This window comes from Marmota marmota, unplaced genomic scaffold (assembly GCF_001458135.2).
Source record: "Marmota marmota marmota unplaced genomic scaffold, marMar, whole genome shotgun sequence".
Lineage (NCBI taxonomy): Eukaryota > Metazoa > Chordata > Mammalia > Rodentia > Sciuridae > Marmota > Marmota marmota.
The window spans coordinates 25,172,053-25,190,540 of NW_026000068.1; the positions used below are offsets into that span (position 1 = coordinate 25,172,053).

An 18,488-nucleotide genomic window follows, 5' to 3' on the forward strand; every position below is an offset into this window, starting at 1 on the left:
GTAGGGGAAGTAGATCTTGAACTCCCTAACAACCCAGAATGGACTGGTACTTTAGCAGTTGTCTGGCCCTGGACAAGTGGCAAGAACATACTGATATTTCAGCTCAACACTTCTTGAGCATTTAGAATATACTGGTATTAGGGTGCTAATTACCCTGGATAATAATAGTCACCATTACTGAGAACCTACTGTATACCATGACCACATTACGTGCTTAGTACATGCTGAATAAGATCCAGATCTTATTCCAGTGAGAGGAAATAGACATGAAAAGAAAGACGTTCAATAAAGGGTTTAGATGTATGAAAGTGGGAGGCATCAAGTCTACATAAGGAATTTTCCCTACTGAAGGGATTTGAGAAAGAAATCAGGAAAATAACTCCATTCACAGTAGCTTCAGCAGCAGTTGCCACACTACCACTTAGGAATAAATCTAACTAAGGAAACACCTCTACAAGGGAAATTACAGAACAATGGAAAAAGAAGATGACACTGGAAGATGATCAGACCCCTCCTCCCTACCCCTGCATGTTTATGGATAGGCTGAATTAATATTGTTAAAATGATTGCTGGGAGCAGTGGCATATGCCTATAATCCCAGTGCCTCTGGAGACTAAGGTATATGGATGACATATTCAAGGACAATCTCAGCAATTTAGCAAGACTTTCAGCAGCTTAGTGGGATCTTATCTCAAAATAAAAAGGGCTAGGAATGTAGCTCAGTGATAAAGCTCGCTTGGGCTCAATCCCCAGTACTGAGGAAAAATAAAAAGCTATATTATCAAAAGTGATCTGCAGATTCAATGCAATCCCCATCAAAATATCAATGACATTCTTCACAGAACTAGAAAAAGTAATCCTAAAATTCATATAGAGGAACAAAGACACAGAATAGCCAAAGCAATCCTGAGCAAAAAGACCAATGCTAGAGGCATCACAATACCCAGTTTCAAATGATACTACAGAGCTATAGTAACAAAAACAACATGGTACTGGTGTAAAACCAGACACATAGACCAATAGAATAGAATACAAGACACAGAGACAAACTCACACATCTGCGGTTACCTGATTCTTGACAAAGGTGCCAAAATACATTGGAGAAAAGACAGCGTTTTAACAAATGATGTGGGGAAAACTGGATATCTATATGTAGAAGAATGAAACTAGATCCCTGTCTCTCACCCTGCACAAAAGTCAACTCAAAATGGATAAAAAAATCTAGGTATTAGATCAGAAATTTTGCAACTGCTAGAAGAAAACAGAGAAAATTCTTCATGGTATAGGCACAGGCAACAACTTCCTGAGTAGGACCTCTAAAGCTCAGGATATAATGCCAAGAATCAATAAATGGGAAGGCAATAGGAGATATTAGGGAGTGGAATTGATGAAATTATGTTATATGCATGTATGACTATAGTGTAATGAAAATAACTATCCTGTATGATTAATATACATGAAAAGAAATTTTAAAAAGGGATTTGAGCTGAATCTGAGAAGATGAGTAGGTGCTTTCTCTGTGGGCAGTTGGGGAAGGTTTTCATTGGGAGTAGGAACAGAATGAGCACAGGTGCAGAGGTACGGAAGAGTGTCATATATTTAGGGATATCATGGATGCCTGTGTTTTTGGAATAGATTATAGGTAGTGCTGTCACAAGAGATGAAGCTCAAGTATCAGTAGGGGCCAAATTATCAAGGACATTCTATATGAATATAAAGAGTGGGCAATGGAGAACACATAAAGGGTTTAGGCAATGGGGTTAATGAGTGATTCTCCTACATTGGTAGTGGAAGCCATGCAAATAGATGCAGTCCCTCAGAGTGCTATGAGAAAAAGATGGAAACCAGAGCTGTGGGGGACACCTGCACTAAAGGGCTAGGAAGAGGAGGAGCTGGCCTAGTGAATGGCCCCACATGGAAGATGCAGCATATAAAACAAACCACTTGTCTCAAGAGCAGATGCTCCATCATAGCTTTCCAAAGTTGGCTTTGGGGCTCTGAGGGAGAATGAAAGGCCATTTAAAAAGATACCCTTAGAATCTCTTGTGTTGGTCAGAGTTTAAATCACTGTTTTCAGCTAGTGCATCTCAACCAGTGTGTTTAGAGTGCAAAGCGGAAGAGTTGAAAATAACACAGTGCTTTGTACTAAGTGAGGGTAAATATTGTTTTTCACATGTATGTGTGTTTCAGTTTCACCATATATGTTTGTGTTTATGGAATTCAATATAAGGCATATATTTCTTACTATGAATCAGCCAAATAAAACAACCCCCCCCCAACAAAGACAAAAAACTGGTTTAAATGACTTCCCTATTGAAAATTTGTTGCTTTGTGGAAATCTTTCCCATACCTAGCATGGTTTCTCCTGGTCAGCTGCATTCTGATCCAGATTTTCCTTCTTCCAGCCCATGAGGTGATGGCAGCCTTCCCAGTTCTTATCAAGTATCAGCTGGAATGTCTCTAGTGGTATTTTTTAGGGCATGGCTCACTTCCTTTCCCCTTTTGCTGATGAAAGGAATATGTCTTCACAATGAGCTCAACCCTGCAATTCACCCTGTGAACCTAGATTTTCCCAAGGCTATGTGAATCCACTCTTCCATGTAAATGACCCAAAGACCGGACTAGTCCGACTGGTTCATTTTCATATGAGACCTCTTAATTGCAGCATAAGAACTATTAAACCTATGAAATTTTGATTTCGTTTTGCTTAAATGAGTTTTGAGTCCATGTATCCCGGAGAATTTGCCCAATTTGTAATTGTTTTCCTTTATGGAAGGAGGTCTGTGAAAGGAGGCCTGGAACATTTCTGTTTTCAAAATCGGCAAGGGAACTGAAAGAAAACACTTACCTCCTAAGACATTTGTTTTGAGGTTAGATTTTGCAGCGGAACTGTGATGCCTTCTTTTAGAGCCTTCATTTCTGTGCTGTGTATCCATCAGATTAGGATGTTAAGTATGTGAAGTGCGTTTCAGTCCTTTGAGTCATTTGCAGCTGGAAGTGTTGGATTTCATCTTCCCAATTCGGCTTAACTGATGTACTTGTTTCAAAAGCTGAGCTTACTTGTCATTAGAAAATAAACTTTAGATTTTAAGTTTTATATGACATTTTAGGCAGATATTTTAAACATTTAAAAAATACTTTTTACTATTTATGTTATTTCTAGCAAAAAAAATTCAACCAACAATTACTTTTTCTTTTCATATATTCTGACTTCTATAAAATATATTGGAGAATGTGAAACAAGTGACAAAAGACAGAAAATGCAGTGGTTAAGCCTGCAAGCTCTGCCAGATCAAGGCTGTGTGATAATTTGACATTGAATAAGTAAGCAGAACACTCTGTGCCTTGGTTTCCTCACACAAAAAATGAAAATGATAATAGTATTTAACACATTTGACTGTTGTGAAGATTGAGTTATTACACAAGATAAAATCATAGAATAGTCCTTGGCAAATAGTAAGTCTTCAAATAAAAAAAGTAAACTGTTGGTGCATGCTTGGGAGGCTGAGGCAGGAGGATCACAAGTTCAAAGCCAGCCACAGAACTTAGTGAGGCCCTAAGCAACTTAGTGAGACTCTGACTCTTCATAAAATATAAAAAAGGGCTGAGGATGTGGCTCATTGGTCCTGGGTTCAATCCCTGGTACCAAAAAAAAAAAAAAAATTAAACTGTTATTATCACAGGTTGAGCACCCCAAATCCAAAAATCTTAACTTTTTGATTACTGGCCTGATGCCATAAATGGAAAAACTACCCTGACCTTGTGTGATGGGTTGCCATCAAAAGTGTACTAAAAATATTATATAAAATTACCTTCAGGCTTTGCATATAAGGGTTCCATGCCCCAAATATCTCATTTTATATATATACAAATATTCCAAAATCTGAAAAAAAATCTGGTCCCAAGCATTTCAAATAAGGGATACTCAACCTATGCCATCATGGTGAAGGTGTAGGCTTTTCTTTAAGACCTAATTTGAGAAACAGGAGAAACCCACATGAACCAGGAAAAACATTGTGGGTGAGTTGATGATTAGCAAGTATTTGTTGAAAACTCTGACACTGTTTCAGATTCAGGAAGATAGCTGAAAATATCCCATCTCAAATCACATAATGAAATATATCAGGATATCACAATAGTGGCTGCCATTTACTTTTCCAAGTAGGAAAAGTAATTCTAAGTAGGAAACCATTTAAACCTCACAGCCAACTATAAATGAAAGCAGTTTGCTGTAGGTTTTAGGTGATGAGCGAAGGAGGTAGGCTTCCTAGCCACTCGGCCAGCCTCTGGGGCCAGCTCTCTGACAACTGTTATGGATGAGCCAATGTGTTGCTGTCCTCAAGGGGCTTACAGTTTACATAAAGAGACAGATACATTAGGAATGTATAATTTGTTCCTAGTGATGGCTACTGTTTATTGCATGCTTTTTAGAAACAATGATGTGATATATGAAGAATAGATTCTGACCCAAGCTGCCTGGGTTTGATTGCTTTCTCTGCTGCGTTTATTAGCTATGTGATCTCAGGTATTAGTTAACCTTTCTATGCCTATTTACTTATACATGAATTATTGTGAGGATTAAATGAATCAATACATGTAAGGTTCTTAGAACATTGCTGGGTACATAGTGACACATAAATATAAACCACTGCTGTTAAGACTACCGCTATTGTGGCCCCATTTAATCCTCATGGTGTTCCAACGAAGGTTTTCCAGACAAGTCAACTGGAGCTTGGGTGGTTAACTAACTTGCTAAGGTCACCCAGAGGGGACTGGAAGTACAGGGATAGCACTCCAGTCCTGTTTGTTTCAAGCTTAAGCTCTTAGCATTTTGTATTACTGTCTCTTCAGAATATAGTGCAGACCATGATATTTGCTGTAAAGCAGATTTAAACAAAATGCAGTTCATATGAGAACTCTTTTATCCATTATGGAGAGGGAGTCTAAGTCTTAGAGAGTGGTGGAGTGGACAGAAGGTTAAAAAGGAGCTTTCACAAAGAGAGAGCCATGGGAGAGATGATTTATGGCAGCATCAAGGACCAGTGTCCCATTCATAACAGGATGGCTTCTAGAATGGAATAGGGATATTAGAGCTTTAAGAGCTGATCTGAAATTTGGGGGTCAGCCTTTGAGTGGACACTCTGACTTGTTTGTAGAGCTTCATGATGGACTTCATGATGGACTGAGTGCAACATCAGCCCTCTGAATCTTGGGAGGGAGAAGAACTTCCCAAACAAAACCAAGATTAAAATTCCCACCAAACTTCCAGCATGGGGGTTTAGGGTCATGTACAATTTGACACTTTTTATATCTAGAATTGTATAGTTAAATTTAAAATCCAGTAAAGAAATTTAAATGGGTGTTCAGAGAGGAGAAAGATATGAATAGGCTGGACTCTGAGAAAGATTCCTGGAGAAAATTGCACTTCAATTTGGCCTTAGAGGATGTGATGGAAATTACATACAAGGAAGGTTTCCTGGACAGCGAAGAGCCTAGCTGTGGCAAAGCAGCTTACAAAATCATACTAGGGCCATGTTAAAAGAAGTGCTTTGAAAACTAGGTGGGGAACACAAGGTTGTTTTAGAGAGGATAGGGAATCATTTAGACATTAGAATTGAAGAATGATGTATGAAATATGTTTTGGGGAATTAAGCCTGGAAGACCAATGTGGCTATATTTGGCTAGAGGATAAACCATGTAAGATGCTGTTGTGACAGTCTAGGAGGAAATGATAAGGGTGGGGGCCACGGGCAGCAGTGGGGATTCCAAGGGCAGAAAGAAGCCAGGGTAGAGTAGGGATAAAAGCTGGATTGATGACCCTTAGAGGAAGAGACAGGAGAGAAAGTTCAGGAGCAAATGTCACTTCCAAGATTTCTATTCTGGGAGCCTGGGATAACGATGATGCTATAATTGGAAATGAGGCAGTTGGGATGTAGAGAAGGTTTTGGGACAGTGAGGGAGAGAGGTTCAAGGTTTGGATGCATTGTGTGGCACTCTTAGATACTGGTCAAGTTTAAAGTGCTTACAATGACAGGTTTGGGGGTGGCAGAACATGTCCCTTAATCATCTTTTATGTAGTAGAGTCTATTCTGGTCTTATCATACCCAGCTAGAAATTGGTTTGGAGTTTGCTTTGGAGATCTCGTGGGAGAAGATGAATGAGGAGCCAGGTTCCCTCTTGTGGGATATGGCAGATGTGTTGGATGAATCCTGATTATAACTGACAAATGCATTTTCAGTGTAAGACCAGCTGGATACCTGAGTATGGACTCTTTCTATTCTAGTCTCATCTAAAAATACTTCATTAAACACTTACAATATAATCTGAAAAAAGTAAAATTATTGTAACCTATAGTACTAAAAATCTTGTAAACTATATTTTCCAAGACATTTTCCTGAATGATGATTATGATTGATTTCTTGGAACTATAATGTATTTTAGGGAGCATTTGGAACTAATAACAACCATGAGTAGAAAGAAGCTACTGATTTTCAACTACTTTTAAAATTAGTAATTAAAATGGAGTGTGGGATAAAGAGTAAACAATGATGCTAAATACAAGTGGCTTCTTTAATATGACTGAATCATATGAGTACAATGTGACTTACTGAAAAATAACAATTATGACAATAATGAATATTCAGAGACTATTTTTATTGTGGGAATTTTCATATAATTGTAGGAAAAAAGATTTAAGAGATGATGCTCAAAATTGTAGCCAGAGTGTGTTCTGAAAAACTTAAGCAGAGAAGCAATTCCTTTCATGTATTGAAAAATGTTTGTGATATATTAAGTGAAAAGATTATAGAACAAGGTACAGTAATATCCCATTTTTGTAAAAACTATCTTTAATGTAGAAGAAAAACAATTTTCCCTGTATGTCTATCAAAATGTTAACTGGTTATCCTTTAGTGGTAAGTGTATGGATGACTTTATTTAGGGATTTTTGGAGTTTTTAAATTTTTAAATATCAAATGAACATTTTAACTTTTATAACCAGAAAATGGTTATTTTCAAAAAGAAGGTTAGCATTCTAGGAAATGGGAGAAACTATGCCATTCTGTAAAATAGTGTTTTTATGGTTTTCAACTCTATCACTGAACAATTTTCTTTAATATTATTGCAAACAGTTCCATGTTACAAGTGGAATATTACATCTATCAACTCTTCAAATTGTCAGGATCTGTTTTGGTAACTGCTTAACTTTTAAAAGTCTTGAGGGAAAATATATGCAACAAACCAGTCATAAAGACAAAACAATAATTTTTGTTTCTTGAGTTCTCATATAAAATTTTGTTGGCGACTAAAATGAGTAAAAAAGTAAAAATAAATTATTTTAGCTGTTACTCTTTTAAGAAGAGCAATTCTTTATTTTCCTCAAATTGGAGTCCAGGGGTTTGTGATCTGTTTTTGTAACATATTCCTCTCTGGATTAAAGCTACCAACATTTGCCCCAGAAATACACATTAACTTTTGCTTAAAATTTTAGGGAGTTATAAAATGGGGTTGGCATTTTCTCATATGATGCACTTTAACTCAAGAACAACATGATTTCAGGCACAGTTTTCCACTTTTGATACTTGCCAGGCACTGCTCAGTCTCATCAAGGGAATGCTTCAGAGCCAACTTTGTGTCCTTGTGGGTTCACTCTTGTGTTGATGGCTCTTTTTATCCAACAGACAGCAAGTAACATCCTCTTGCTGGTGGAACAGTACTTGCCTACTTTTTCTTGCTTTTTATCTGTCTCAGCACAACTGCTAGCTGTATTTTTAAAAAGCCTATTCTAGAGAAGTCTGAGAAATATTGGAGAGAGGAAGGACACATGGAAAAAGGAAATGTATGGTTCAATTTTAAGTCCTAGGACACAAGCTAGATTTTGTCAGCTATTCAGAGAAGCAGATACGTATGATGGTGGTGGATATAGGGAAAGGAGCATGTGAACTTTATATGGACCATGCTATTGGTGTGTGTGTCCATGCATTGGAAAGTCTTTTTAGATGGATTGCTTCACTACTTGGACAGACTTCTGTATCTGCAAGGTGTCTTTCAGTTGAAGACAGTGGAAAACCCTGCCCAAACTGGCTTAAGCAGGAAGGGGAATTATAAGTCAACAGTCCTTGAGTGGTGCTGGCATCGGCAAGGCTCCTTGGAGAGCCCACATGATGGGATCAGGATCCTGTGTCCTGCCCATTCTCTCTGCCCTGCTGCTTGATGTTTCAGCTCCATCATTCAGGTCGGCACCATGCTGTGTCCCAGGATGGCCATCAGCAGTTGCTGGGACCATATGCTTCTTTATGCAAGCAGAGCAGGAAAGGGAGTGTCCTTGTTTTTTATCATTTCTAGTAAAAGACCAGAGAGATTCATGCTGCCCACCCCTGGGACAGTCACTGTGATGAAGGGGTCTACTGACATGGCCCATTCATGTGACCCATCCCTGAAGCTGAGAGCAGTCAGTTTCCCCTGAACCACAATAATCTTTAAGTGACCACTGGGTACTGAGAAGATGAGCAATTAATATTAGTTCTGATGACAGTTCATAATTTTTAAGAATACAAAATCAAGTGGTAACTTGGGTTAGACCTGCCTGGCCTTATATTCCAGCTCTGCCCACTTACCTGTTATCTATGACCCTGTGAAATCATCCCACTTTTCTAAGCGTTGTTTTCTTTTATTATAAAATTAGGATAATAACAATACCTATCTCGTATTAGTGTTAGAAGGATTAAATGAAAGAACATATAAAGATTTATCTGTTGCCTGGGCTATATTAAATACTTAGTCAAGCTATTACTTTATATTGACTTTCCCCAATGATTTACGTTAGTATTCCTAGGTGAATTATAGTGTGTGTGTGTATTTATTCCTTTGAAATAAAGTTGTAACTTTGAACTACCTTTTTACAGCCTTGGCCCAAGAGTACTGTCCTTCATGTCCAAGTCCTTTGATCTGGTGCCCTGCACACCAAGCTTCTCATATATCCAGTGGGAAGGAAATTTTAATGAGCCATTTCCAGGAGGGCCAGAGAACTAGTGAACTGAGAATCTTCCAGATGGGAGGGACTCTGAAATTCTCCACTCCTTGCTTTGGTAGTCTAGGACCTTGCTGAACCTGTGGCCTACAACACTTGATTCTCTGTTCCTTTTCCCACTTGCTGTTCTTGCCCTAGGTGGTTGAGTCTTTGTTTGGACATTACTTTTTCCAGGAAGTCTCAGGCTCGATGAGGAAGAAGCATGGGAGTCCACCTGACCCTCTGATACCTATGGATTTACATGGTTAAGAGTATGAACTTTAGAATTAGAGGACTTGGGTTAACATCCCAGCTTCTGTTTACAAATCACGGGAACTTGAGGTGCGAGTCCCTTTTCTGTAAAACGATACACATTTACAGCTTAGCTTAAGCACTCATGTACGGAATAATGCTTTCAGCTCTGTGTAAAATCACTCCTATACCTATGGATTAAACTGATGTGATGACATCTGCTCCTTGTCAATTTGGTTCGTGTGAATCATTCTCTGAGATTCAGATTAGCACTGAGAACCCTGAAAAAAACAAGCAATTCTGGGCTCACAAAGCTTGAGAATCCTTGGTGTATACATGCTGTAAAGTCCTCCCTGAGTTGCCATCTGGCCACCTTTTAATGTTTCTCTTGGTGCTATGTAAGTTGAGATGGAAACTATGGAAATCAATTGTTGAATTTGGTGAGGTAACTGAATTCACCCTACATGGGTGATCAGGGGAGTGGACTATGTGTTTCCTTTTCCGGGTTGGAATGGAGATATGTCTGGTCACTTGCCCATAAGTTTTATAAAACTAATGAGGGACAAAGAGACTGCAGGGTCCTGGGATTTCACTCTATTATCAGGTTCTTAAGTTACCCTTTTTCTTCTCTCTGTCTATAAGTCCTCCCACCAATGAGATGGACAGTGGAGGTCTCCACTGTGGAATGTCCCATGGTGGGGGGGTCAGGCTTAAACTTGTCCACTTTGGGGAATCTGTGAGACAGTAGGAGAATCACTTATTGTTTCTATCCTGCTCTAAAAGGAAGGGAACAGTCATAGTGTTTCATAGAAGCAAGAAATAAAGTTAAATAAAAAAGAGATCTTTGCTCCTAATATTTGAAGTGACAACTTGAACATTTGGAAAGGGACCTTTTTGCATGTTTCTTGTTTTCAGAGAGAAAACCAATGTAAACGGTGTTGTTATGGAGGGAGTGGAAGAGCAGATCTGTCTCTCCCCAGACTGAAATTCATCCAGCATTCTGTTAACATGAGCCGGCTGCTGGGCTGAGCACCTTCTATGCATCAGTCCCTTGAGTGCTTAAACAAAGCTGTATGTAGAGGATGTTTTATAGATAAGGACTTACTCCTCAAGTTCACATAACTTATAAATGAAGGAACTAGGCATTAACTCAGGTATTCTGATTCTGAATTTCATGCTCTTAACCACTACTCTGTGGACAACACTATAGATTTGGCCAGAATCTATAATTTTGTTATAGAATATTTTTGTTACATAATCTGTAAATTTTCTCCTGGGGCACACCATGATATATCAGCCATCAGAATGCAATTGAGAACATCACTCGGGGCATTGCAATACCACAGTTGAAAACACTGTGAAGGTAGAGATGATCAGACCTCAGTCATAAAGTCCTTGCAAGATGTCTTAAAAGGGTCAGATAATGTTTTTGAAAAGTCAGAAAAATAAGGGGGGGGTGTCTCTACTTTCAGCTGAAATCTAATGAGAAATAGTAGAACAAGTTTTATCACAATTTTGAACTGCAGGTGATTCATTTGCTTCCTGTCACCAAAATGCCACTAATTTTTCTCTCCCTCTTTCTTTTCATGCATGACATCCAGTTCATTGCAGTGTGGCCCTTTATAGCTATTTCTAAATCTTCCCAAGGGTTTCACATGTGCCTGGAAGTCTAATCCTGTTAGGCACCCCTGTTGACCTCTGTATCATAAGTATTCCATTCTCTGCTTTGGGCATTTTGGGGTCATCTTTCTCTCTTTCCCTCTGTGGTGCTGTGGATTGAATTGGGATCTTGTGCATGCTAGCCAAGCACTCTGTCTCTGAGCTACATCCCTAGTCCCTGGGCCATCTCTTGTTCACTGAGCAACAAGAGATGTTGGATACAGCCCTATCATTTGTGCCCACCTTCTGTTAAAGTTGTGTTCACTGTCCCTGCTCTGCCAGTAATGCTTCATACTCCAGGCCAACTGGGGCCCTCATACTGTGCAGAAGTGGGGAGAAGAATGCCCAGCCTCCCCCATGTGTCACCCTTTGTCATTGAGAATCTAAACCATGTTGCATGCACTTTTCCTGAAACAGTGCTTTTTACTTCTCTCTGTACTTCCTCCTTCTCTAAGATATAGGTACAGTTTTTTATGGGGGTGAGGTGGGGACTAGACACAGATACATTACTACCTTCCCCATTTTCTCACTCCCAATGCCTGAGCCTTGCTATATAGCAGAGACTGGGAGTTTGTGTGTTTATTAAAAATGTCAATTAAAATAGAGCCTCATAAAGAATGATATGTGTACATATAAATGTTTTAATTTAAAGCATAGAAATATACATTTCTTTTTTTTTACCACTCTTGATGGAGAAGACTTTTTCTTGGAGTAAAGGACACAAATTAGAGGTCTATGAAGTCTTTCTTATATAATCACAATGTTAATGCATATCTGTGAGCTCCTTTCATTTTTAAAAACCAGACATGTGAAATGATGGATGTTTAAAGATTTTTTTTACTAATCTCTTAGAATCGTCTTGCCCACACCTTTTTTTTTTTTTTTTTTTAAATAACTCTTATGGAGTCATTCCAAAGCAGTCAACCTAGTTTTTGGAGCAATAATAACTCCTCATTTCACACTCATTTCATCAGCTCATGCATTTTTAAATTAAATCAGAATAAAAATTACAATTGCCACAAGAAAACGTGGGGACAAATATGACAGCTTCTTGATGATATGCAGTTCAACTGTGGGAGAAGCCAGGTATCCACAAGCTGGGAGTGTTCCGGTGCCCTTAGTGACCCAGGCCTGGCAGGGACCCTATGTTTGCTGGTGGAGTGGGGAGAACCAATGAACTTAGTGAATCTGCAGGCTGGTTATTTCTATCTGCGGTGTAAACCACATCCCCTCTTAGGTCAGCCCTGTGAAAGGCATCATGCAGACCCATTCACATGAAGTAACTGATTTAGGGTGCAGCTTCGCTAGTCAGACAAGCTTAAGCAGGCCAGCATTCCCTAAAGTAGAGCAGACAATTAACATTCAGAATTTTTAAAACATTCCCAGAACACAAAACCTGTTTTTTTTTCCCTTGCGGGTGAACAAGAGAATCCTTCTGTTTTCATGTATAAACAGGTCGACTTATGTACCTGAACCACAGGATCATGGAGAAAACTGGCCGCTCTTTCCTTGGAGGTTAAAAACTGTCCTTCTGGAGCCCAGTGCAAGCCAGAATTTAAAATTTAGCTTCTGCTTTGGTGCCCCCAAGTGGTTAGTGTGAGCATGCCACTTTCAAGAGGAAGATGGTTTAGTAAATACATAATGATTAAAAAAATCTGGGATGAATAGACAGAATGCAGAATTTTTAGGGTAAAGTGATACTTCTGTTCGAAGCTACAATGGTGGATGTATGTCATTATACATATATACAAATCTATAGGATATACAATACCAAGAGTGAACCCTAATGTGAGCTATGGTCTCTGGATGAAAATGGTGTACCAGCTGGGTGTGGTGGTACATACCTGTAATCCCAGGGACTGAGGAGATTGAGGTGGGAGGATTATAAGTTCAAGGTCAGCCTCAGCAACTTAGCAAAGCCTTAAGTAGCTAGACCCTGACTCAAAATTTAAAAGGGCTAGGGATATAGCTCAGTGGTAAAGTGCCCCTGGGTTTAATTCAATTCCCACTACAAAAAAGTAAAAAATACACAGACGCACACACAAGCACACACACACACACACACCAGTATAGATTCATCCATGGTTACAATGTGCTGCTGTGGTGGGGGTTGCTGATGATGGAGGAGGCTGTGCGTGTGTGAGGGGGTAGGGATATATAGGAAATTTGTATTCTTTATGCTCAATTTTACTGTGAACATAAAACTGCTCTAAATATAGTTTATTACTTTAAAAAATCTTGTATTTTACATACATTTTTCCTTCTGGGTACTGGTAAGAGCAAGTAAGAGCAAGAAAAGATAGAGACATTGTCTAGGGAGGCCAGCTGAGTTCTTAAGTGGGAAGCCCTATAGTCCTATGTCTGAGTCCTTAGTTTTATAAATATCAGAAACCTTATTTTTTTACCCCAATGAATTCAGAGTTGTTCAAATTTCCAGGAATACATCATGCTCACAAAATTTACAAGAGACACTTTGATAAGTCATAATGCCAATGAATTGCCTTACAATTAAAAATATATATGTAGCAGTTGACCAAAGCATGTGTTATCTGAGTAGTTTATTTCATACCTTGTAGGAATTTTTTTTGGGAAGACAACTATACTGAATAGGTTGCTTGGTGAAATCACAGTGGGCTGGTGTGTCTGTGTGTGCCCATGTGCTGTTTGTTTAATGGTTAGTGCTGTTATGCTGAGACTATCTTCATCACTTTAGGGATGTGTGTGACTCTGGGGTGGGAACACTTAAGTCACTAGGCGGTACAGAATTCTGGAAGGTGCTGATGACAGACCAACCAACCCAGTCTTTTTCTTTGGATGCTCTTTGTCGAGCATCTGGGAATCCTTTCTTCCCTCAGGGAATAGGGTGAGTGGCAAGGCAACTGCTGGAGGCTTGTTGATAAAGCTTTAGTTTTCTGAGAACCTGTTTGGTCCCCAGGACTAGCATTTGGGTGTTAGCCAAAACTTTTTAGCCACCATTTACAGGTTTTTTTTTTTTTGCTTAGGGGGAGCTGTTCTACTTATTGCATGATCATTTTTTTATGCTTTCATTCTCAGAGGAAAACTTATGTTTTGGTGACTCTATCCCCAAATGCAGTGTAAAATTAATATGCAAAATCTTTAATCACTTTGGGATATATTCCCAATACCAATGCAGTACTTGGCTAAAAGTGGGGTTTATTCTAGTTTCCAAATTTGTAAGAATGCCTTTGTGCAGGCACTTGAGGTCTGTGTCTTGGGAGTTTTGCATGGACCTTGTTACCTGCTTGCACTTATCAGCTGGTCCTGTGAGTCTCTGGAGCTCAGTCTCCAGCTCTGGGTGCAGCATCCTCTCCATACTTCTTCCTCACCCCTGGGGACATGGGAAATATCTGCAGAGATTATAAACTGGTGGCCTGTGTTTGAAATCTGATCTCTTATTTTTGCCAATACATTATTTTAAAATGTTTAACTTAATTACCCAATCTGAAAAAATCAGGAAATTCATGCAAACTCTTGAGTATCCAGTTTCTCTGCAAAACAATAAATCTGGCTTAGTAGGGTCCACATTTCCATTCTTAGCAGGGCAGGAAGTGTTGGAGTGCTCTGGATATGGCACACTTCTTCCAATCATCCTCACTCCCTACCCTTTCCTTTCACTTGGGATTGGGGGTGGGTGAGTGACTTAGTGCATTGCAAAAACAAAAAGAAAACACAAAACAAACATAAGGAAAAGGGCAGCTTCTTATGGACTACTCCTCCCTGTTCTGGTCCCTGCTGTCTGTGGGGGAATTCCTCCCTTGGGACTGCTCCCAGCCTACTTTTCTTTAGACTCTCTCTCTCTATAAATTATCTTTAAATTTATCCTTGTGTTGGCTGGAGTGAGGTTGATTAAAGCATGTTGACTTTGGAATCACAAGACCTGGTTTTGAATCCCAGCTACACTTCTTACTGAGTTCAGTTACCTCATTTTTAAAATGAGGGTGATAGTATTCCTGAGAGGGTGGTATGAATATTAAATAGGATTGTGTACATAATGCATCAAGTGGAGGTTTGGTACACAAATAATATTGTCTTTGTTTCTCTCTTCTGTTAAGACATGGTTCTTTCCCATCTTCACGACCTGGATGAAGTCCAGTGCTGCTTTTTGGCTATTCACAGCTCTTTGCTCTTATAACAAAGCCAACTGTTCTACTTTGTCTTCCTTAGAACTTCTAATCTTTCTTTCTTTCTTTTCCTTTCTCTCTCTCTCTCTTTTTGGTACTGGTGATTGAACACAGGGGTGCTTAATCACTAAACTACATCCCTATCCCTTTTTATTTTTTATTTTGAGACAGGGACTTGCTAAGTTGCTGATGCTGGCTTTGAACTTTTGCTCCTCCTGCCTCAGGCTCCTGAGTTTCTGACATTACAGGCATGCACCACTGTGCCTGCCTTCCATCCTTTCTTATCGGTACATTTTACATATTCCCTCTTTTTGTAGGTACAAAAAGAATAATGAGAATAATGAATGACAGATGAATTTTTTTTTTTTAGGTAATTCTGTAAGAAGGCATACCTTTTGTCAAATCTCTACAATAACTTTTGTGATGGAAACTGTGTTTGCTTTTGCGGCAATCTGTTGGAATTCTTTCTGAATATAAATGTACACACACACACACACATACACATAAAACTTTCTCCCCTCATTATATGTTTATAGAGATAGAACCAAGATCAAAAGCTGGAAAGTCTTCAGCAGACAAAATTGGAACTGCAAGAGGAACCCTTCGTCTGAGATCTAAAGGTCCTGCCACCATGGAAGAAATGGTATGTTCTGTTCATTTGATTCCCGTTTTGCTTGGAAATGTATAGATACCCTGTACTTAGGTCCTGGGGGAATGAAAGGTTTGATCTGGAGGTAAATGGCAACCGACAGACCTGGTAGAGTCAAAAGCATTTTGAAAATGAGATTTGAGGAGGCATGTGAACAAAACCCACACAGTAGCACCTGGTCATTTTGAGCCTTTACGTGTTCATTGCTGAGCATACTGCTTGGTGTGTTGCCGAAGGCCATTACTGTTTCTTGAACAAGTGAACAAGCCCGAGTGGAAGAAATACATTTAAGAGAATGGAAGAACAGTGGGAAGGAACTGGCAGTGCAGTGAGGAGAAGGCCAGCCCTGCTTTCTGCTGGAGGCTGTGAGGGAAAATGAGCAGACTTGAAGCAGCTTGAAAAGGAAACAGGGAGAGCAGGATGTCCCTTCTAATAGTTAACATAATAAATATTTGTTAAGCACCTGCTATGTATTATGCTAGGATGAAAAAGAACTCTTAAAATCTGTCGGAGGAGGTAGGAAAGATTTATTTAAAATGAAACATCCAAAAATTCCATCCCTGTTTGCATAGCCTGCTTAATTAAATAGGCCAATTAAAAAATAGCTGATAATGAGAGGAAAAAGCGGTTTTGGGGCTAATATTAAATTTGATACAAATGACTTGTAATCTAGTTTCAAGGATTGAAGTATTTAAAGGATTTATAGGATTTGAAACAAATCATCCCCTTACAACCTGACACAAATTCTGAACACTGAGTGGTATTCTATTTGCATTCCTCATACTTTATTCATTGTTGGGTCTGCACAGTCCAGATGCTGGTGATATAAAGATGGATAAAGGCCTTGCTCCTCCTCTAAGGGAGAGTGGCGTGACAAGAAGCCATTATGAACCAGCTGAACAGGGCTTTGCACAAGGTACACAGTGACACAAAGAAAGGGCTGACCAGTAGCTGTCAGGTCTGGGGAAAGAAAGGATATCAGCAAGTTTCCTTCAAGAAAAAAATGATGAAGTTCATGCAAGACGGGGAGAAGCCTATCTTAGACATGACACAATGATGGGCTTGGAGAGCTGGTAAGCTGTTCCTGAGATAGAAGTGTGGGTACTGGAAGTACCTGGTGGGGAATGAGGGTGATGAGGCTGGAGGAATTGGCTGGAGTCTGGATGCAAGAGGGCTTATGAGAACTGGGGAGCAATGCAATCAGTTTTGTGTTAGAGAAAAATCCCTTGGTTTGAGGGGATGGATTGTTAAGCAGGATGGATTTGAGAGGGTGATGGCAAGGGGGGGTAAAAGGAAGCTTCTGTGCATAAGAAAAAATGAGGAATAGACTCAGGCAAACAGTGTGGCCAGACAAGAGGTGATAGATCAAGAGCTATGCAGGAGTTAGAGTGGCAAACTGTTGTGTGTGGCAGAGTACTGATACTTGTTATGGCAACTTAGAGTGAGGCTGTGTAGATAGATACAAATGTTAATGCCTGAGTTACTTTGTATATCCTGATGCTTTACACAGATAATTAAAAAATAATACACTATAATGAAGGCATTAGCAATATATTAGGTCTGTTACTGTTTTTAAGCTTAGTGCTTGTAAATAAAAATGTATGGGGCCTAGGTTGTAGCTCAGTGTTAGAGTGCTTACCTAACATATACAGCCAGAAGGAAAAAAAAAAAAAAAGTAAAACATTGTACTGTTGATCTCCTTAAGGAGATAAACATAAATTTTTATTTGCTATAAAATACATGACTTTAATAAATTTTGAAAATACAAAGCAACAAATACTTATAACAATATTGAAAATAATATGAAATTCTGAAAATCTGACTAATGGTGAAATCTACATTTGGACCTGTAGTTGAGTATTAAATGTCTTTGGGCCATTTCTTTTCAGATGTGAAGAAAACCAAGAATAGTCTGAACATGTAATAAATAAGACTTACCAAATATTTTAAAAGAATTTTTAAAATAATCATGCTTTTTACTGAAAATTTTAACAGTTTTAGGAAGAACAAAATCGGTGTCATTAGTTCATAAAACGCAAACTATGTTAAGAACATTATCTCATAAGTATCTCATTCTTATAAAATTTTCTTTTTTGGTGTTTTTATAATATGTATGATATATTAATATGGTAATATGTATATGTAATTAATAAAAATATGCACAATACAATTAAATAAAAAGTAAGTAAAAACAGTAGAAGTTTAGAAGTATTTTACTGTTGGGGTGAGCCATCAAGAGTTTGGAGACCCTGGTTTAGACAATAAAGACCAAAGTCCTTTTAGTGCACACAGGACCCCTTAAGGTCGAATCATGCTGTTGTTGTGTTCTCCAGGGACACAGGGCTTCTCACAGTTCTGTAGTATGCAAAGCCTACAACCTCACGTAGACTATGCATATCTTTTGCCTTCTGCTTCAAGTGCCCCTCTTCTTGTCCAACTTGGACAGCATAATTCTGAAGTCACCTTCTTTCTGAAGTCTTCCATATCTCTTAGATAAATTTGCTTCCTCCCCATAGTGCCTTTGTACCATTTATGTCCTTTATAATTGTTACATAGTCATTTATTTTTACTTTGATCTCCCCATCTAGATAGTAAGCTACTTGGGAACTGTGTTCCCAGCTTTTCTTTTTTGAATCCATAACATTTAAAGCTAACACTAAAAGCAAATATTTACTGTGTTGATTTATATTTAGTTACAGAGCACATTCTTGAAATATTTTCACTAAAATAAGCTGAAGAACATCACCATGAGTTGGCTTCACATCAAATTTTCCCCTGA

The 18,488-nt window shown here is 38.8% G+C and overlaps 1 protein-coding gene across 3 annotated transcripts in view; it reads left to right on the plus strand.

The window, feature by feature from the left end:
* Gipc2 (GIPC PDZ domain containing family member 2) overlaps positions 1-18,488 on the plus strand; it is an 87,039-nt gene that overhangs the window by 54,089 nt on the left and 14,462 nt on the right. For all 3 annotated transcript variants that reach the window (XR_007351583.1, XM_048814130.1, XM_015490555.2), the window contains exon 4: positions 15,597-15,703. Coding sequence is in view for 2 of the 3 variants with exons in the window: in XM_048814130.1 (XP_048670087.1) it covers positions 15,597-15,703 (107 nt within the window). In the remaining variant the exon portion in view is untranslated. The remainder of the gene's footprint in view (positions 1-15,596; positions 15,704-18,488) is intronic.